Source organism: Vulpes lagopus, chromosome 13, assembly GCF_018345385.1.
Source record: "Vulpes lagopus strain Blue_001 chromosome 13, ASM1834538v1, whole genome shotgun sequence".
Classification (NCBI taxonomy): Eukaryota; Metazoa; Chordata; class Mammalia; order Carnivora; family Canidae; genus Vulpes; species Vulpes lagopus.
Window position 1 is genome coordinate 21090216 of NC_054836.1, and position 23275 is coordinate 21113490.

General features: G+C 39.1%; 1 protein-coding gene and 1 pseudogene across 2 annotated transcripts in view; both read right to left on the reverse strand.

Annotated features, from left to right (window-relative positions):
• The window catches only part of SLC25A13 (solute carrier family 25 member 13), a 185364-nt gene that overhangs the window by 81505 nt on the left and 80584 nt on the right, over window positions 1–23275 (reverse strand). For both annotated transcript variants that reach the window (XM_041727316.1, XM_041727314.1), the window contains exon 5: window positions 8730–8869. In XM_041727316.1, the coding sequence (XP_041583250.1) occupies window positions 8730–8869 (140 nt within the window). The remainder of the gene's footprint in view (window positions 1–8729; window positions 8870–23275) is intronic.
• On the reverse strand, window positions 18300–19232 carry LOC121474460 (annotated as a pseudogene).

Sequence of the window (23275 nt, forward strand, 5' to 3'; positions counted from 1 at the left end):
ACTTGAAAGTGAGATGGGCTTAAATTATAAACAGAAGTTGAACTATCAACAAAAGAAAGCCAGAGGTACAGGCAGAAATGTAAATGTGGGAAATAGAGCAGGACCTGGGGGGGGGGGGGGGACCAAAGGCTAACATTTACTAAGTATTATTAAGTGTTCCGCTGCAGGCCATATTGTGTTTTCATGTTTCATCTATTTGAATCCTCCCAATAGCCTTATAGGATGGGCCCTAACATCACCTCTCTTTTGTAGATGGGAAAATGAGGCAAAGAGTGGCGCGGGGTCACATGATGCTAAGGATGAAACTGGAAATGCACCTGGATGGTCGGACTCTGGAGTCACAATCTTAACATACACGGACTCTCTGTTCCTTTCAGGGGGGGGAGGCCTAACAAAAACCAGAAGGAGAAAGTAACAGTTGTAGAATTAGATGAGATCGTCCCATAGAACACAAAAAGAGCAACCAGGTGACAAAAAATGGAACGGGTATCTGAAAAGGTGTTACTTCAGAAATAATACTGAGAGCCTGGGACCTAGTGGGAAACCCAGAGAGCTGGGAAGATGGCACAGCCCTGCAAAGGGAGCTCAGCTCTCATCAGTGCTAGGTGATAGGATGCTGGCTAAGTGCTGCTGATGGGGACAGTGAAGTCTAAGGGGAAAGGGCCGCCCTCACGGGAGGCCAGAAGGTCACTGAGCAAGGAGCAGTGTGGCTATCTTGCAGGCAGTTCTGCTCAAGCACATGAAAGGAGGCCCAATTTCTCTTTCTTATTTGCCAGTGAACGGTTTTCTGTTCCTGCTATTCTGGTGCATGATGATTAATGGAATAGGCTTTTACTGCAGCCGTTTCCAACTACTTCAACACACCCATTCAGATTGCTGGAAGGAAAGAAAAAAATCAAACTCTCCCAAATTGCTAGCTGTACAGAAATAAACATATAGAGGGGGGTTACACCACTTCAGGTCTAACATTCATGCTTCTAATAGTTCCAGGCCTGTCATTTCCTTAATAATCTCCAATTTTCAAGTGGGTATATTTTGAATGCAAAAACTCTCTCCACTTCTATTCAGACATGCAAGTTTGTGCTTCAGCCCGAGGACAATTTATCAGAACAAAAACAAAACAAAACAAAACAAAATAGACCAATAGACCTTCAAAACAAGCAGCAGATCCAGATGATTTATATTATAAAGCCAAGAACACCAAAAAGGACCCCTGGCTAGTTTGTATGATTTGTGTTTTGTACAGTTTTGAAATTTAAAAAAATACCTAAACCTTTAATAAAAGCAGGGAGTTAAAAAAAAAAAAAAAAAAAAAAAGCAGGGAGTTATCAGTAAGAATATGACTCAAAAGAATTCTTTTTTGGGAGTCCTGGTAGAAGAATTCTGGGGAAAATTCAGATAATGATTTATCAAAACAAGGAAGATTAAAAGATTTGCTTTAAAAATATGGTATCACATTTAGCCCTACTTCAAATAAATTCTGTATTACATCAAATATCAGAACCTGTATCCTATTTAACATATAAGTATCCACATTTCATTTCCATAATCCTGCTAATTTAGAGGGAAAAAAATCTAGTTAAACTAAAGATCCACATATTATGAAAGAGTTAAAAACAGAACTTAGCAAAGGAATTGGTAGAGAGCTAAGTAGTTCCCATTCTTAACATTTGTCTATGCTCCCCATATTCCACCCATGCAGAACTTTCAGAATTCAGGGTAAAATTTCATCCCCAATTCACTGGGTGGGGCCTTTAATTAAAAGAGTCTTTAGAAGCAGCATTGCATGTGGCCCTGCATGCACAGTAACACCTTGGCAGAAACCAAGTACAAAGATTTCCATCTCGATTTCCTTGCCCTTCTGATTTAATGTTAAACTTCACAGTGGGTAGCAGCTGGGGAGATGCTGTACGGAGTGCTCATTTTTACCAGGATGTTACTGTAAAAGCCTGCACACCAGGCTGCTCAACAAAACAGCAAGCTGACGAACACCACGGACACAACAGCACGATGAATCCTGATTTCCTCTGCCCAGAGAGTAGAAAGTACAATGTGAATGAAATGTGTCCTGCATCTAATTCTCTGAATGACCGGCATCTGACCACATTTCTGGTCACCTATCACTAAACTAGCAATGGTTTCCAGCTGAGCATGAAGTACACTCTAATCTCTTAGAAGAGCTGAAGGCAAACAACATTAGCTACTTTTCATTTCATTTTGGAATATCAAGTTGGTACTATATTTATGAAACACTACCAAAGCTGTACTGCAGACTCCATCTGGTCCAACTTAAAGATCAACATAAAAAGCACTCACATGTTAAAAATGCAAATATAATCATGGTCTCTGGCTACTACAGATCCACGGTCTAGATATTTTAACTAATACAGATGGCAAGGTGAGGGACAAAGAGGAGGTACAAATGGCTTGAGTTATTCCATTCTAAACAAGGATCTTGTTAGTCAGCCACTAACGTGTTTAAACAATCATGGCTTCAGTGAGTTCTACTACAAGTGATTGTTTTTTGTTCACATTTGAAGTGTTCTATCAATTCCAAAGCTTAAGAATTTGATGTTGTCATGGCTAAAGGTTATGTTTCCCTTTGTTCGGTGGTGGTGGGCGAGGGAGGAACAATTTGTTTTGTGTTGAAAGTTTTGTCTTCTACCAGGATGGCAAGACAAATAGAGCAGCAAACCACAAGTGATGGTGATTAAGACTAGAGCACAGCTGACTAGGAACAGTGAATCTCTCGCCCATAGAGTGACATGTAACGACCACCAGCACCCATGAACAGGAGCTTTCAGAGATCTCTCTAAGGCTCAGAACCTGAATAATCAAAATGTCTACTTTACACTGAAAAGACTAGACCAGATATTATGCCATGCTGACCCACAAGCCAAAATAATGGTCAGTTTCACTTCACAAAAAGAACCAAAATTACTTGGTTGCATTACTAGCATGAACATGCTTTGGCTACCAAGAGGACTGTCATGATCCTTGCCAATGTGTGTCCAGCTAGAGTACCGAAACCTAGCTCTGATTCCCAGGTGCTACTCCCAGCTCTGTCAACTATGACTCATCTCCTTCTGACAAAAGGGGAACCTAAATAAAGTTATGCTAAAAGAACGACACCTTCATGTTCGGGTCTTCATTCTTAAACTCCATTTGGGGAGAAGACATTTTGAGAGGATTTTTAGCCCCATTTCCTCCCAAGTCAGCAATCCTGTTTCTTGGGTAACTAAAACAACCCAAACTCTTCCTGAATTCAGAGCATTGCTGATTTCTTGATGATTCCTCTTCCCAAAGCAAGAGGAGGAAGGCCTTTGGAAACAAGAAATTTCCTGGCTCCATAAAATGAGGAAGAGAATTCCCTGGGAATGCCCAAGTCTGTGGGCCCATAGGTGGGGCTCCTATAGTATCATCCTAACTCCAAGGAACTGAGAAAAGGTGGAAAAAATCCAGCAACAACACATGTGCAAAGAGTGATTATATGCAAAGCACTGCTCTGCAGGCCCTGGAAAGACCCACCTCCTCCATGCTCCCCATTTCAGTAACCTATCAACATCCTCCCTCTTGCCTGAACCTAAAACTCACCTAAAAAAAAAAAACATGTAAACTCTGAGTTTTACCTTATCCCTCACTGTCTCCATTCTGTTAAATCACCAAGCCTGGTCAGGCCTATCCCTTCACCTCTTGAATCCAGTTGCTTTGACTCATCACCATTATAATCCAACCTAGGCCAGTGTTGTTTCTCTCTTAGATTAGAAAGTGATAAATTGGTATTCCCTATCCTCAGTGAGATCCCACTCCACAGGATTTTCCATACAATAGCCACAGTGATCTTTCTGGAACACAACTCTGATCATGTCTGCCTGTCAAAGCTTCTCATCAACACTGGGATGAAAACCTGAAGACCTGATTCTGTGCTTTTAAACAGCGAGTTTTGTAGTCTAAACAAGTGTTTCTCAATGTGTGGCCCCCTTGGACAACGTGGAACATCACAATTCAGGATGCTTGTTTGAAAGGCAGTTTCATAGGCCCTATCCAGACCTACTGCACCAGATCTTGAGAGGCAGAGACCCAGGACGCTGCCTTTTAAAATAATCACTGCAGTGGGACACCTGGGTGGCTCAGCAGTTAAGAATCTGCCTTCGGCTCAGGGTGTGATCCTGGAGTCCTGGGATCAAGTCCCACATCGGGCTCCCTGCATGGAACCTGCTTCTCCCCCTGCCTGTGTCTCTGCCTCTCCCTCTCTCTCTCTCTCTCTCTCTGTCTCTCATGAATAAATAAATAAAATATTTAAAGAAAATTTTTAAAAAATCATCACTGCAGAAAAATTTTACGCAAAATTTGTAAAACATTGCTAGAGATTTAGGAAAATTAGTCAACTTCAGTTTCACCTATATCACCTTGAACAAGTCCAGAAAACTACACCAAGCCTCTGTGTGCTCATCTTTCATACAGAAACAATAGCAATTGCTTAACATCTAAGATGATCATAAGGACAAATATGAATAGAAGCACTTTCTAAGCCAGAAAATGCTAAGTGAGAGGTAATTGATAACAACAGGTTTCTAGTTAACACATATATTGCATTTGTTAGCCATCCTAGACTATCCTATTCTGAGTGTGGAGCAACTATAATTTCCTATGTGTATATTATTTTAAAATTATAATAATTACGTGTGAAATATATACCTATGGTTATAAATCATCATCAAAAAGTAACTGGAAATGACAGTAACACATAACCATACTAAAGGCCTTTTTTGTTATATTTGGCAATAAATGGGTTGGGGTCAGGAATTCTCAAGCCCAGCAAAGCATAACTGTACACCCCCATTCAGAAGCACAGCCCCTTCTAGGAACAGACACTAACTCTCCATAGCCTTGGCCCTGGAGATAATGTAATAAAATGGCAACAGCAGAGTATTTTTGAATCCCTCACATGTCTATGCTCTTACAGAAGAACCTAAGCTCTAGATAGTTTCTGTGTACTCTTTTCGGGTCCTCCTCCACACAATAATAAATTAGAAATGGATCTGAATAGACATGTCTCCCAAGAGGATATACAAATGACCAAAAAGCACATGAAAAGATGCTTGTTATCATTAGTCAATGGGGAAACACAAATCAAAATTATAAATGAGATACTGCTAAGAGATGTGAAAATGAAAGGCCTTAGTTTCTCATCTGTAAAATGGGAAAGTAGGTCTACTTATGCTGATTATCTGGTCCTGGTACTTCGGATGGCTGCCCTAACCACACTCTAAATGTTGGTTTCAGCTTTACAGCTGCTACAAAAGTCTATGCTGCAAACTCCTGAGGGTTTTTGCTACAAGAGAGCAGCCTTGGAGGGTATACACACCTGTTTGCAGCTGTTCCTAAGTCTTCAGATGGATAAACACAGAAACAACCCCTAGATTTGTACATTCTAAGTTTCTAAAAAGTCATCTCTGTACCTCTTGGCCCTTTGCACAAGGCCTCTGGACAAACCCTGCACGTTCAACAAACATTTGCTCAACTGGGTGGTTTGTCTCAAGCAAGTAATAATCACAGCACAAGAAATACTTCCACACAGGGTGGAGAGTTTAATACCATTTATGAACAGGAGTTACATCAGATACAAAATATTTCTCCAAATTGTTTTCTAAAAAGTTCAGTATACTGAAAATCCATTTTTCAACTAGCAACCTTAAAATTAGAAGAACAGAGGTGTGTAGAAATACAATATTTTAAAATATACATATACACCCCCATATAAAACTGTACTCAAATTCACACATACACACCACTCATGCAGTTAAGAGAGGATGACAGACCTGGAGATAAACAGCAGTAAATAGAGCAGCAGAATCAATGAGGGGGTGACAGGGCTGCAGTCCCACTCACTTCTGAAATCCTTCCTCTATCAAGTAGGAACAGGACTCTAGGAAGGAGGCTTTGGATCGCTGCTTCTTGCTTCAACGATCATTTACATGTAAAGTTTAAGTAAGGCAATTTCAGCTCAAAGAACATCAAATTGATTCACCACTTTATGAGTTTAAAACCAAAGCACAGAAAACAACATACCAGCATAGCATTCAAGCAGTGCCCACGACCAGCACCGCCTCAGAGAATGAGCAGCTTGTCCAGACAGTACACAGATGAACACGTGAGTAAGTCCTCACATTTACGTGGTGGCTTATAACAAATTCACACTCACTTAGATACAGTAAAACACTCATTAAGTGAAGAAAAAAGAAATCTGACCTTGTAGAGAATGGCTCTGCTCACCAGTCACAATCAGATGTACGTATGTAAGTATTGGTAACTCACGAATCTAAGACTCGAGTTGGCTGTGGTTCCCTGAAAACACAAACACTTCTCAGCTGTCCCTATGGCTGCTCCTCTTCCTCATCAGGTGACAGGTAGTAGCATGCACCCAGGCAGGACTTTCACATCTCAAGCAGCTAAGCATCTGCTTTCACAACCTTGACACCAACCAGGGGGTTGCTGCCTAATTCTGAGCCCTGCCCTAGAGCAGAAAGGTGGGTGCATGCTCAACAAAGCAAGAGCCCAGAATATAGTAGGAAATTAAGTTTTCTTATTTATCTCTAAGAAGTTCCTGACTACAGAAAAGAGCCCCAAGGAAGCAAACAAAGCATTTAGGGTAGGGGTTTGAAGCTAAACCTGCATTCAGAAAAGAGTTCAAAGGAAGCAAACAAAACATTTGAAGGGGTGGGGAGTAACCAATGGTAGACATCAAAACTGGCATTTCGCTGACATTCATATGAAGTCTATCATGATACATCCATTAATTCCTTTGAATCTGGACCTGGAGGGGAACACAAAGGCAAAGCCCTAACTGAGATAATTATCCACCATAACCATTTTAATGTAGTATATGTTCAGCACTTGCATTCTGGCTACAAAGTCAAAATCATCCCATGCAGGACACTGTGGGATGTTTTTCCATTTACCATTATAAAAAGGAATCAAATGTAAGTGAATGCCCTACAAGTTGCAGCTGGAAACAATCAGTAATCCCTGAGTCATCTAATCTTTGACTCTGGCTTCTCCATATCTTGAAGAAGGCCTAGAAGCCGCTGTGAGTGGCTTACAGCCGACTCAATTCAGCATAATTGATACCTGCTTAAAAGGGAAACGTGATCATCCTTACTATTGCTAACATCCCATTAAGGCTAAAAGTTAATTAGGCTGTGTTCCATAAAGTCAATTTGAGGCATTTGTCTCAATAGCATTATTGTAATTATTCCTCATCAAAATGAATACCACCTCCTACTGTGCACCAATGTCTTGTGTAAACAACAGCAAAAATCCAACAACTCACATTCCATTCTCCACCTGAGTTATTTAAGTAGGTTTGTGTTTACACAGAATGGAAAAAGGGGATTCATAGACATTAACATTTTTAAAAAATTACAACTATGTTTAAAACATCTTGCTTTAAGTTCCCAAAGGCGGGGAAAATAAAGCAAACTAAATAAATAGCATGACAAATTTTATATAACATAACAAAACCACTAAAAGTCAAAAAGAGAAGTACCTATTAAAGCCAACCTACTAAATATGCTGGTGCCTAAGAATGGATACCACAAAATGTTGATTGAATGAGCACACGACGTGGCCTGTGTGTGTGTATTCTTGTGCCCTCCACATCCACCCGACTCCACCTTCCAACCATTTCTCAGAAGGCTCTAGCAAAGTCTTGGGCAAATGAAAGAGAAAACATCCTGGGGCATCAGAATACCTCTAAAGACATTTCTAGTGACAAAGAAAAGAAGGCAAATTTTCCCTCAAGACCCAGAATTTAAACATAGCAAAATAATGGCCTTAACTGAGTCTTTTAAAATTACATTTAATGAAACAAAATTTGTTAGAGAAACAGAACAAATGCATCACAGTCCAAAAGAAAGAGTAGTTGTTTATCATTTAGCCTATGTAGCATGCAGATATTTACCTCTAGTAACTAAATGTTAGCATATTTTGTTACTACTCGTCCACTGGCAATGTCAGTGACCCAATGATGTGATCATAATGGAGCGAGGGTGGTGATGAGAGAAAGGCAGGAGGGACAGGCCAAGGAAGGTGCACCCCAGAAATGTAAACAATCGAGTTTAACCCTGGATACAGGCAGCAGGTGCTCTGAGAACAGTGTTTTCAAACATGGGTGCACATGATAAGCGTTCTCAAATGTGGGTGCACATGATAAGCGCCTGGAAACTTCACTATCCCAATGCCCACGCTCTCCCTGCCCACCTCCCCAGTCTAATCTTATCTCTAGAGGTGGGGGACCTGAAGAACATTTTTATAGTAACCCAGGCGATTTCAAACTGCAATCAAGTTGCAGGCCCAGTACCTTTGTCTATAAAAGGCCTTAATGGCCAGATGTTGATGCTGACACATCCATTTCTCAAGGGAAAACAAAATATTGGTAAATAGCAGTGGAATTAGTCCTGAGCCAAGAATCCAACCTCCAATTCTGTCCCCTCTGACTTATGTGACTTTTCAGCAAATCACTTGATTTCCTGGGGTCTCAATGCATATTCCTCTTCCACGTGAAGGGGTTCTACACAGTCTCTAAGAACCCATTTAACCATATAACCATATCGTGTTTACATACTAATAAAGAAATACTTCCAAATAGGATGGTTTTGCCAGGTTAGCAATTTTGAGGTATATCAGGTCCCAGTATTACTCCTTTACTCTTGAAGAGCTAGACCCACCAGTAAAAACTGAGTGAATTCTGCATATGTCAGGTGTCTTTTTCTTTCCTTTCCAAAATGTAGTTGCACAAATTCTGAATCCCAGTTAAAGGGAATATGTTGATGAATTGTGGTCTGTCCAAATACTTGCTTAACATCCTCTGAAAAGAGAAAAGAAAGATTAAAACAAATCAGTTATATCCTCATATAAATCTGTTATTAAAAGGATATTGCTACTTTCTTCTTATAAAAAGTAATTCAACTTTAAAACCACACAGGTTATAAAACCATGGCAAAAATAAAAGCTGGAATATTCATGCAATCAATCAAGAAACCAAAATTAATACTCCCACCAACAAAGAGAAAAAAAAAAATCAAGAAGTCACAGATACACACACATGCACAAAAGCCTAAAAGGCAGTAGAAAACCCTACCAAAATAATAATCTAAATCTAGTATCATCATCTCACAAGTTTTAACAAATGCTATTTTCTAAACAGGATATATGGGATGCCTGGGTGGCTCAGCGGTTAAGCGTCTGCCTTTGGCTCAGGATGTAATCCTGGGGTCCTGGGATCGAGTCCCACATCAGGCTCGCTGCATGGAGCCTGCTTCTCCCTCTGCCTGTGTCTCTGCCTCTCTCTGTGTCTCTCTCATAAATAAATAAAATCGTAAGAAAAATTAAATAAAATAAATAAACGGGATATAATTCAATCTTTAGTGGCAGGAAACATACATACGGAAACACATATAGCACTATGGAGGTTTAAATATAGTCCTTTATCAAGTTATTAAAAAGTTCTTTTTTTTTTAATTTAATTATGATAGTCACAGAGAGAGAGAGAGAGGCAGAGACATAGGCAGAAGGAGAAGCAGGCTCCATGCACTGGGAGCCTGATGTGGGATTCGATCCTGGGTCTCCAGGATCGCGCCCTGGGCCAAAGGCAGGCGCCAAACCGCTGCGCCACCCAGGGATCCCCTATTAAAAAGTTCTTAACGATTTAATGATATTGGCTCTCCCAACCCACAAGCATGGAATATTTTTCCATTTGTTCGTGTTATCTTCGAGTGACATAAGTCAGAGAAAGAGAAATACCATGTGATTTCACTCGTGTGGAATTTAAGAAATGATGGTGACATATGGTGACATTTATAATGGTGAGCACTGAATATATATAGCATTACTGGATCATTATGTTGTACACCTAAAACTAATATAACACTGCTAAATACACTTCAATTAAAAAAATGTCACTGCGGATTAAGAAATCAGGTTTATCATGAAGCATATATTCAAACAGCAACAAGATTCTACTTAAGCTTTAAAAAGTTCCACTAGTAATCAACAGACACTTTAAGACAAAAGTGATGGGGAAGAAGAACCCACAGCCCAGTTCTTCAACTAGACACTGCACACTTTTGGCTTGACAGAAGTTCTCAGAGGATCGCATTTTAGATGGGCACCAAATGTTCTAGTACCAATCCTTTACCTCTTTTGAGCCTCTACTACATAACTATAAGAAACCTGACTTTTCTAAAGCTTCACATTTCTATTTACAAGTCTCCCCCTCCCAACAAAAGTGTATGTTTTGAGGGCACAGGGACACAAATTATTTTATTAATGAATTTTGTCCCAACCTTCACTTCTTTAAATAGTTCTCATTTTTATGAACAAGTTGTGCCTGATACCTTGTTTTTCTTTTATCCCCTTTGAGTCTATTTAAAAAAAAAAAGAAAAAAGAAAAAGAAAAGAAAAAGGAAGTTAGTCCTTTAGTTCTATAAAAGGAGTCAAAAACTTTGGCACAGGTTTCCACTGTTTCCCCCAAATTTCCTACTTCCATCCCATTATACCCACAAGTTTTTATTCCACACTTTTAACATTTCCAGAATATTTTTAAGTTTGGCCATGAAGAAACAGTTATGCTGCCATCAGCATAAGGTTGGGTGTGTATCTGCACAAAGGCGGCAGTAAAAATCAGAACTACGCTGAGCATAAATTTTATAAAAGGTGGCAGAAAATCTCAGGCTGGCCCTGACGAGGACAATAACATTAGAAGTTTTAAACTACAACCCTCAATTTCTTTGAACTCATTCTGTCTTCCCCACTTTTAGGGAAATAAAGAGACAAAACATAAGGAAAACGGCAGTGAAACAAGAATTGGGATTTAAAAGGAAAAAATATGGAAAGATCCTCAGAGTGGGACAGTCGTTGATGAAATGAATTGAGCAGGAAGAGCAGGTTTCTTTACAGCTCTAAAACACCTGAGAAGAAATTTCTGAACTGAAATTCCAATGACTTGGCTTCAAATGTTACTACTGATGGACGAATACTGTGGAGGCCCTTACTGTGTGCCCTATTCTAATGGCTGTATGCAGAAGTCTTCAGTGGTTAAACGGATAGTGACCTAGAAAATGTGTAGCTCCTTTCCAATTCTAAATTTCCATACCTCTGCATGAAGCAGACCCCAAAGAGACTGAAGGAAGGCTCCCACAATCTTCTAACCTAGACCAATAAAGCATCTAGTGGGAAATGATGTTCAAATGACAAAGATGTGACCAAAAGAAAAAAGCCACTTTTTACACAATAAGCAAAAATTTCATACCATAATAAAATGTAAACAAAAATGGTGTCCTAGCCATTTTTTTTTTTTTTGCCAAGCATGCTGGTAGGATACAGTTTTACATAACATCATGCTATAAATAATGAGGTCCTTCCTTTTCTTGACCTCTCCTTCTATGTCCCACAGAAAGTAACAGACAGTAGTAACCAAATACTAGTATATAAAGTTATGGCACTTAGTATCCATTTTAATATTTTTATGGTCTAAAACTGCAAATACATACACATAAAATTAAGTTACTCAAAAATTGGTAAAATTTAAAATGTGCCTCACCCTAATCAGTTTTCCTATAATTAACTAACATTTACTGCTTATTGGAGGCTCTGACTTGAATTCAAAACTGTGAACTCTGAACTCTTGAGAGCCTTTGGCAACTATTCCATAGAGCTTCTCTCTCTTAGGAAACCTGCCTGAAGTACTGAAATCTAGTCACTCTAAAGTGTAGAGCTGTATGTGACCCCAAAGATGTAACTCTACAAACTGTCAATCCTACAGACCTGTACTAATTATCAGTTTTCAAGATATATTTACATAATATTTATGTAGATACGTGTTATGAGTGCACATATTGTGTATCTTTTCTTTCCACACAGATGATTAGCACATTAAGAGCAAAGGCCTTTTTTTATATCTGATTCTCCCACCATGGCTGACTTGGTAGCCTTACAACTACCTACTAAATAGAATTTCAATGAGTTAGAAAAGGTTGACAGTGGTGCAACTGGTTAAAGACAGTGACATTAACACTCTGAGGACCATAGTTTCTACTTACCGAGAAGCTATTTCAACAATCATTTCCTAAGATCTCAGGGAAGTATATAAGAATCATCAGTCTTGCTTTTATTAGCCTTCAGCTCCACTTCTAGACTGATTCATGTCTATCAGGGGGTTGAGGAATCTGTATTTTAATCAGCATAGCTAGTTTTTCTGATACAAGGGTCAAGGATCTCATTTTTAAAACATTCCCCCCAAAATTATGGAAAAGTTAGATTTACTCCTTACTACTGTTTAACTTCCCACTGAAACAGACAAAAATATGACAGGATGGAGGTAGGAAAGAGTCTGCAGTCCAGCGAATGTAATGCAATGATGTGTAAACACAAGAGGCCACATTGGATTCCACATTGTGCAATCCAGTGGATGACATCCAATTCATGTTCTATGTGGATGCTGCTCCCTGGAGCTGAGCAGGTTACAAGTGATATGGCCCTGAAAATACAGTTCCATTACTAGTTCTCAGCTTTTCTGACATACTGGCTATGGTAAGAATACCAGTCCTCAGCTAGCTAGCTAACAACATGGAAGTAGCACAGCCAATTAGCACTGGACAAGCCATGTGAGGAGAATGGTGGTAGAAGGCATGATGCTGTGTTGGTCTAATCCACAAGAAAGAACGGAACAGCAGATCCTGACAGTATACCACATTAAGTGCTAACCTGTAGGACTTATTCATAGCAAGGAAATAGAAGCTTCAGGAGTGAGGCACTTGCAAAAGAGAAAGAGGCATCTTAGAGAAGACAAAACATCGTTTGGGTCTTGAAGGTTGCCAAGGATTTATTCAGATAAACCTGTGATGGAGTTTCAGTGAAGAGCAACAGCATGGAGAAAAGTTCATTTCCTCTGAAGGGAATCAAGGGTCTGATCAGAATGCTTTGGACCAAAGCCACCCAGGGTCACTGAGACATGCTGGATCCTGCTCCAGGCAGTTACAGATGCTGGCCTCACTTTGCCATCAGCAATTTTTTTTTTTTTTAAACCCTAAGGACTGGATGTCACACTTATGGTGAAAAAAGGTTGTGGCAAGAAGAGCTGTTCAAGGGACACTGCAGAGAAAAAGAGACAGAGTTTTTTATTTTTTAACCATTTGGTACAATTCCTACAAAATTTTACAGAGGTTTATGTACTCAAATATCATTAAGACTGCCAAGCCATTCTACTGGACAAACCAGATGACTGAGCAAGAAGGGAGAAGGATTCTCCCTAAAGAGGAGGACTACCAGTATTTCTACTAGTTTTCATCATGCATCAACTCTTTTAAAGAACTAAAATATCAAATTTTGTCACTCTGGAAAACTCATGCATTTTCTTCAGAAATACTGCATGGGTTCCCAAGTCCATGAATACTTCATCTTACTCTGATAAGTCACTCTGGGGCATCTGTTTTCTGAAATGCTTGGTCTCTACACTTCCTGTCACTATGAACAAAAATATCTATGACTAAATAGTCACAATGGGTTCCTGGAAAGTGCCCCCTTCACTTTGGAAGACACTGTAATATCATCTCAGGTTAATATTCTTTTCTTCTTTTAGGAGGCATGAATAGCTTTCTCATTTAACATTTGATTGTTTAAGATTTCTCGATGCCTTGTAAGGCAATGAAAGGTAAGAATACTCTCCTATTTTACAGCTGGAAAATCAGAAACTAAAAACCAAAGCAATTTCCAAATTCTGCTCTGTACTCTGTTTCCCATGGGAAATTCTATGAGCTTTACCATAAAAGACTCCAGAAATCAACCTGAAAGCCATCCCATCACTAAACCTTTACCATTCCCTGGCCATTCCAAACCTAACTTGTATTCCTGAATGGGAAAGAGGAAACCCCAAATGTTCTAGGCTTTTTTTTTTTTAAAGATTTTATTTATTTATTCATGATAGACACAGAGAAAGAGAGAGAGGCAGAGGGAGAAGCAGGCTCCATGCAGGGAGCCCGACGTGGGACTCGATCCCCGGTCTCCAAGATCACGCTCTGGGCCAAAGGCAGGTGCTAAACCGCTGCGCCACCCAGGGATCCCCGTTCTAAGCTTTTTGATTACTGTTCATTGAACTGTTTATGTAACTATAACTCCTAACTCACAAACTGATGGCTTTTATATAAGCATCATATGCAGATTTATCACTAACTTAAAAAGAATGAGAAGAAGGTCTCTCCTAGTCTAAAACACAAGGCCTTAAAATTTAACTCCAGCTTGAGGTCAGATAGGCAAAGAAGCAAACTGAATTAGCACTGGAATAGGAATGAAGCACCACACTATATGTTTTGGGTATTTAAAGTCATACTTTTCTTAGCTCAGCCACTACTCCTGAAAGTAAAAACAAATTAGAATGCTTATCTCTTAAAGTATAATCATTGTTATTTCAGTCTGTGTCAAACAATGTTTGGAAGGCCTACAATTCCCATAATATCACCAAATAATGGTGATATTATTTAAAGCAAGACTTCACCAAATAAGATCAAGGATCCTTTGAGTTTATTTGTGGGACTTTACTTTCCCCATAAATGTTTCCAGCTTAAAAAGTCTACTGTACTTTTTGAAAGATTATAAAAAGACAATTGTTGGCAATTGTTTGTGGCAACTATTTCTTTCCTAAATATAGCCTCAAAAAGTCAACTAATTTCTCCTAAGTTAATAAATTTCCCAGGCTACAGAGTATGGTTATAGTAGAAAAAGTTGTAAATTTTAAAAGCTGGGTCATAGACACCATGATGCTATTTATAAAAAGTCCTAAGGAATCCACTAAAAACCTTTAGACTAATAAATGAATCCACCAAGGTTAAAGGATACAAGATCAATATACAAAAATCAACTGCATTTCTAGATACCAAAAGTAATCAACCCAAAAATGAACTTAAGAAAATAATGCCACTTACAATAGCCTCAAAAAGAATAAGCTACTTAAGGATAGGTTTAACAAAAGACATGCAAAAGCTATACTCCAAAAACTACGAAACACTGTTTACAGAAATTAAAAAATAAATGGAAAGAAATTCCAGGTTCATAGACTGGAAGACTTAACATTGTTAGAATGGCAATATGTGATCTACAGATTCAGTGTACTCCCTATCAAAATTCTAGCTGGCTTCTTTGCAGAAATGGACATACTGATCCTAAAATTCATATGGAAATATAAGGGACCTAGAATAGCCAAAACAATATTGAAAAAGAACAAAGTTGTATTTTAAATTTGCTACAAAGCTACAGTAATCAAGACTGCGTGGTAGTGGTATAACAACAGACATACAGACAAATGGAATAGAATTGAAAGTCAAGAAATAAACACATTTTAAGTCATTTGTTTTAATAAGAATGACACTTCAATAAAGAAAAATTAGTCTTTTCAACAAATTGTTCTGGGACAAGTGGATATCCACATGCAAAAGAAAGAAATTAGAACCCTACCTTACACTGTATACAAAAACTCCCTCAAATTAGAGCAAAGATCTAAGTGTAAGAGCTAAAATTGTGATGCTCTTACCGGAAAACACAGGCATAAATTTCTATGACTTTGGATTAAGAAATTTTTTTAGATTTTGACACATGCAACACATGAAAATAACACAGAAATAGATTCCATCAAAATTTAAAACTTTTGTCCTCCAAAGGACACCTTCAACGAAGTGAAAAGGCTGACTACAAAATGGCAGAAAAATTTTGCAATTATGTATCTGATAAATAACTCTGGAATATGTAAAGAACTCTTGTAACTCAATAATAAAAGGACAAATTATCCAGTTTTTAAAATAGGCAAAGGGGATGTCTGGGTGGCTCAGCGGTTGAGTGTCTGCCTTCTGCCCAGGGTGTAATCCCGGAGTCCTAAGATTGAGTCCCACATCAGGCTCCCTGCATGGAGTCTGCTCCTCCCTCTGCCTATGTCTCTGCCTCTTTCTGTGTCTCTCATGAATAAATAAAATCTTTTAAAAAAATGGGCAAAGGATTTGAATAGATATTTCTCCAAAGATGACATACAAATGGCCAATAAACACATGACAAGGTGCACAACATCATTAGCCATCAAGGAAATGAAAACCAAAACCACAATGAGATAACCACTTCATCCCCATTAAGAACAAGCACTGGTGAGAATATGAAGAAATAAAAACCCTCATACACTGCTGGTGGGGATGTAAAACCACGTAGTCTCTTTGGAAAATCATTTGGCAGTTGTTTAGGAAGTTAAACATAGTTACCAAATGCCCCCAAAATTCCATCCCTAAGTAAGTCAAGAGAAATGAAAACATATGTTCACACAAAAACTTGTATATAAATGTTCATGGTAAAAAACAACAACAACAAAAAAAACACAAATATTCATGGTAGCATTATTCGTAATAGCCAAAGAGTGAAAAAAAAAATCCAAATATCCATTAACTAAAGGATGGATAAGCAAAATGTGGTATGTCTATAGGAACATGATATTATTTATCAATAAAAAGAGTACTGTTACATGCTGTATCATTAATGAACCCTGAGAATATACTAAGAAGCCTGTCCGTAAGGGCTACATATTGTCTGATTCCATTTATGTGAAATGCCCAGAGACAGAAAGTAGATTACTGGTTGCCTAAGACTGGGGACAAGGAGAAAATGGGAAGGAGAGTGAAGATTGCTAAGGTATAAGGAGATAAACATGTCCTTGGGGTGATGAAATGTCCTAAAATGGACTGTGGGGATGGTTGCACAAGTCTGTGAATATACTAAAAACCAATGAATTATACACCTTAAGTAGGTGCATTTTATCTCAATAAAACTGTTTAAAAAAAAAAAAAAAAAACCCAGGACTGTCAGATCTGCCTCTTACTAATGAGTGATATTAAGCAAATTACTAACTCTGACTCAATTCTCTCTGTAAAATGGGAATAAAATATCTATTTTAGAGTGTTGTTCTGTAGCTAAGTGTATTTAGCACAATGTTCTAAACATAGTAGGTAACCATCAAAATGGTAAAACCCCAAAATCTATAGTCTTAATTATAGTGAAAATTGTTATCTGGGAATCAAATATTTACAAATGATACCAAAAAAATCAAGCACCGTGTGATGTGGAAATATCACAGTTTATACATTTCTCAAAAAACAATAATTTTCCTCAAATACTTAAAATCCATCCTTCTCTTAGCTCATATATTAAAACTTCGAATGAAAAGTGATAAAAAATTTAGTAATTTTCCATTATGTTTCTGAAAGTATGAAATTAAGAAAGATTAAGAACCTCCACTCTTAACTTTGAAGATCTTTCAGATACTAGAAATATTTAATTGGCAAATTACTTGCACATGCCATTAAGTGGTTAGACTGAATTTGTTTTTACAAGTTCTATGGGCTCTTATTCCATATCCTCCACCACACTATAATCTGAAATCATCAAGGTCTTCACTTATGCAAATTTTAACTTTCTGGGTTTTTGTTTCCATACAGAGTAACTAAATTAATGCAGTTTAATTTCCAAAAGATTCACTTTTTGAAGCTGCAAATCAACGAAAACAAGTTTCCCATTCAAATAAAAAAGGTTCATCAAGCTACATTATTTTAAACACTGAACCATAATCTCACTCATGGATCCTAAAAATTTCATTAATACAATAAATACAAAAAGGATGTTTCTGTTAAACCCCAAAGTAATCCCTCTGTGAGGCAGAGAGAGTTGTCAAACGACCCACACTTCATCTCTGAGCAGCTTCACTGGTGCTTTTTCTAACGTGTGCTAAATCCTCAAAGAAAGTTGTGGTTTCGCTCTAAGGGAAATAATATCCCACCCTGCTGATATGGTTAACAACAGCTTATATGGCCATCCTCTTTTAAGCAGGGAGAAGACAAATGGTTGAATTGGTAAGTTAAATAACATAATGGAGTGAGTGAATGCAGACCTATCTCTACTGCCACAGCTCCAATATCAAGGCTGCCATTTCAAACCCTTTCGACAAGTGCCTTTTTATATTAATCACAGTTAAGGGCCTGAAGAGGAAAGAAGTATTCTGGCTACCATTCGCATTCGCTCAAGAAAGTTCTAAGGGGAAAGTGGGTGCCATTAAAAGAGAATAAGTAGAGAGTACGTACTTCACACATACAGCCCTTCTCATTAAAATTGAGTTCTCTGTAAGCCCCCGTAAACTACTTTTTATTATTATTATTCTGAACATGTAGGTGGTGAGAAGTATCTTTTTTTTTTTTTAACAAGCTTTAATTCACTTTTATTTTTCTTGTATAAAACTATGTGGTAGCCACAGCTGAAGCCTGGGTCCTCTGCAAGGAGACTCTGGTGTGGGTCTTTACAAGATGGTCAGTGAATTCCTGATAGGGAGACTTGGTGAACACAGTCTCTTTCCAGAGATCAGGGGTGAGATAGCTGTAGGTCTTGGAGATCGCATCAAAAATAGCCTTGGCAAAGTTCCCCAGGGTGGCAGTGCAGCCCCTGGCCGAAGTGTAGCAGTCGTCAATACCAGCCATCATCAGTAGCTTCTTGGGCGCAGGGGCTGAGACAATGCCAGTGCCTCTGGGGGCAGGGATGAGACGCACCAACACAGAACCACAGTGACCAGTCACCTTGCATGGGACAGTGTGGGGCTTGCCGATCTTGTTCCCCCAGTAGCCTGTCGCACGGGGATAATGGAAAGCTTGGCCAGGATCATGGCCCCACGGTTGGCAGTGGCTACCTCCTTGGAGCACTTGACGCCCAGACCCATGTGTCCGTTGTAATCTCCGATGGCAACAAATGCCTTGAACCTGGTCCACTGGCCAGCATGGGTCTGCTTTTGCACGGGCATGATTTTCAAGACCTCATCCTTGAGGGACGCCCCCAAGAAGAAGTCAATGATCTCAGATTCCTTGATGGGCAGAGAAAACAGATAGATCTCCTCCAGGGGCTTGATCTTCATGTCCTTGACCAGGTGGCCCAGCTTGGTGACGGGGATCCACTCCTTGTCTTCCGCCTTGCCTCCGCGAGCTCCGTGGCCCCGGCCGCAGCCCCGGCCCCGACCACGGCCCCGGCCCCGACCACGGCCATGCCCGCGGCCCTGGATGCCACTGGCTGCCGAAGCCTCCGCGGAAGCCACCGCGGCCTCCCATTCCGGGCCCTCCCGGGGTCTCTGGGCCCTCCCGCAGCACTGGTGTCATCCGTCATTTGGTGTTCTCTCGGAGAAGAAGAAGTATCTTTCAAAAAATAAGCACACATGCACACTGCACACACACACACCCAGACAAGCTGGGCTGAATATTATACCGAAGACATATATATATGGTGTTGGCGTAGGTAAAAATGAGAGCTAATTTGCAACTTTTTCAACTCTGTACTTAGAAAGGTATGGTACCATTCTGATGAAGTCATGGGCATCCTACAAAAAAAAAAATCATCCCTCTTACAGTGCGAAGACAAAGTTGCAGTTCCTGCAAAACCAGTCCCTTCCCACCCACCCACCCACCCCGTCTGGGCTTCTTTCCATATCCATGAAAGAAAGCCATAAACTACACCAGCCATTGTTCAACTGGAGTGAAAACGACATTCCCCTGGAGAGCTTGTTTAAAACAAATGTCCATACCCACACCCTAAGATTTTAACTTAGTAGACCTGAGAGGGAGCCAAGGAGTCCACAGTGGTAATAAACACCTCCATATCGTTAACAAAGAAAACTCACAGTCTGCCTTATTAGTAAGAATCTTTCCTATTCTAAAATCTGATGGATCTATATATCCTCAAGATTACTACACAGCTCAACTCATCATAGGGTAAAGGTTGGTTGGTTCACAAAAATTTGAAGAAGGGTTAAAGGCTGGCAAATACCTAGCACTCGATATTAATCTTCTGTCATATGCATTACCTATATCAACAGTGAAAAGTCAACTGAGATGTTTTCAATCTACACGCAAGAGAAGCTGTTTTCGATTGGATAGAATAAACCACTAGCAGTCTTTCATAATATCAAAAGTAGGTTCGTTAAAATGATGTTTGGAGGCATAGAGCAGACTGTGGTCACTCTCCAGATGTATAAGCTTGCTTTAATCCTCTGTTGTATTAATTATTGTTAACTTTCTTCACCAACAGAGAAGAACACAACCAAAAACTTCCAACTCTGAAATTTTTAAAGCAGTGCACAGAATTCCTAATTCATTCTCTAAATGCAAGTATAATATATCTATATTGTTTAAAAAAACAATCTCCTAAGCTAGTTTCCTTAGACGGATGTTATCAAAAATAATTTTCTTCCAAAAGCATTAACATACATTTAACCCTACTGAAATGCTTCAAGAGCAGATGTACTACAAATGTACACCCACAGTGATCCCATATTAGTATAAAACTGTTTTATTTCAATTAAAATGTCTAACTATCCACCCCCAACTCATACCTAAACTGTAATTTTCTCTGAGAACTTCCAATATGTTCTTGATTTTGTTTCCTTTATCAACCTATCAGAGCAAAAACTGCCTTGCAACTGTTGGAAGAAATCAGTCATTAGCAGCAAGATTACAGCAAATTTTCCAATTTAGAAAAACTGTATTTTTATCTCTCCCTCATACTCAAAAGAATAATGGTATAATTTTACTATTTTTAAGTGAGCAGTACAGTTTAAAATAGTCAAATTTTCCCAGTGCTCCAAGTTTTAGGATTTACTGTTAGTTAGCTTCCTATTCTCCACACCTTCTACCCTATTCACAGGTCCTCTTCTCTCTTCACCTGGCCCACATGTGCGTGCATGCAAACACACGTGCACACACATCCACGCAAACGACAGGGGCAGGAACCCTCAGTCAGCCTCTCCACACTGACAGTCTTCTAAAGAATGGTTAACCTTCAGGCAGTTGTTAACTAAGGAGTGGCTTCACAGGGTTATTGTGATTTACTCTCCAATTGACATCCTTCCACCTTCTCAACAGGCCTTTTCCCCCCTCCCTATTTTTAAAATGGAGTGATGAAGTAGCAAAAAGTACAATATTTTAGCCATTTGAGCATGGACGATTCTCAAATTATCCCACCGACTGGAAGTGCTCCCTGATACTACTATCTTTCAAAATTGAAGCCATTATGGTCAATCGTGCAAATCCGTATTTAGCTTTTCGTAAATAGTGGATTTTTGACCCAATGAACTGGAACAGCTTCTGAACAGTCTCTGGGATCTCAGGCAAGACACTCAGTACCCAGGCATGCCACAATTCTTATCAATGTGGAGGTTATTTACTTTCAAGATTCACACTGTTTTTATCCAATATTCTTAGTCTCTACTGGAATGTGTATAAGAAAATGGACTTAAGTCCCCAAATAATATAAAACTAAAATCTATTATAAGGCAGTAAGTTTCTTTCACCAAAATAACTCATCATTTTTGTGAAACACCAAAATCAGAACTTCCCCCAGATAATGCTCTTTTCAACTCTTCACCAATTTTTACCCTCATTTATCTTTTCAATATTTCACTTTCTAAGAGTCCTTACAAAAATAACAATAAATAATCTTCCCAATGAGTTTAAAATACTACAGCTAAAGTTCTGTTCCTCTAGCTTTTTATATTTATTATTAAATTTGAGGGCATACCTTCAAAACTTATTTCCATAATTTTAACTCTCATCATTTTCTGTAATCCGAGTCAAAATAACTGAAGCACGCTGTTTCCGCACAGTTCAACATGTCATCTAGCCTGCCTGTTTCCCAGAGGATGCCAACTCCACTTTCATCACAGCAGGTGTTTCCGGACAAAATCTAACCGTGAACCCAGAAATGGCCCCTCCATACGCCACCATCCCTGTCAGAGAATTAACCAGAGATGAGCTTGAGATATCGTTTCATGAGTTCTGTAGATTGTGATTGGATCTCACACACAAAAGAAAGGTCCCGTTCAAGTCAGTTTGACAAAGTTAAATAGATTTGTTTTTCTGTAGGAATTCTCTTTAGTAAATTACAAATTTTAGGGCTTTATGACTGTCAAGTAGGAGAATCTTTTTTCACGTAACGCTTACTGACATACAAAGGAAACATCATTACTCTAAGGTACCCACACTTGCAATATCAGTTGATACCAAGGATTAAAAGGCCAAGAGACTACTGCAGTATCCAATAAAAGACCAAGATCGGACTCCAGGTCAACTGACAGAGCTGAAAGCAGCAAGCTAGTCAAAGCTTCCCAAACGTGGCATAGAGTGTAGAATATTTCACAACTGAACTTTTTAACAGCAAGAGAAGTCTTAAATAAGATGTAGGTCTACTTATTCAAATGTCCCCCTACAGACAGCAGTTCTTACCTTTTGGCAGATCATTGACCTCTTTGAAATCTGCTAAATGCAAATGCTCATTTAGACAATAAATTATTGACAACTGTGGCCATTTGTGGAATCCCTGACACTTATCCAGAACCCCAGAGTCAAGAAGTCCTGTCTTTGAGGCATTCCTGTCTTTAAAGTTCAATTAAAGACTGCAGACTCCCACGCACATCACTACCACAAAGATAATGAAACTGGGTGCTTATGTTCACATACTAAGAATAACCAAAACTGCATTATAAAACAGTTTTTGAAATTTATTCACGTAATGAGAAGATAAGTTAAAGGAAGAGAAAAGCATGGAATGGCATCATTATATAACTAAAAATTTTAGAATTTCAACCTAAGTAAGTGCTATGGTATAGAACATACTCTGAATTTTCAGGAGGTCCAATTGTGACATTCACTGGACAAATATTTAGGTAATCCACTACTATTGAGCCAGGCTATTCCTGTTGCCTACAGCAAATTCAACAACTGAAGAACAAGCAGAGGGTAGGAACAGTTCATGTTAAATTAGCACCATTAAGAGGTCCAGCATTGGTGGGTGCACTAAATATGTTAGATTAATAGTTTCATTACCACCACCCCTCAAGCTCACTCTTTCTTAAGCTTAGTAAGGAAAATGTTTTGTTTTCCCAGCATCCTCAAATAAGAAACGTGGGAAAATCAAAGGGTTTGGGAAACCACCCCTCACGATGTGTCTACACCACACCTTCAAGCCCTAATCTTCACTTCATCTACTCACATAATGAGACTGGGTCACCTGCCTGCTCCACAGAGGTATTGGAAAGCCCACACAATGATCACAGGCATGCCTGCCTCTGGCTGTGCCCCACTCCAATTAATACAAGAAAATCCATCTTTTCCAAGCATCATTTCGATCTGGTCCCTGTCCCCTGAAGAGCCTGCGGGACTTCCAA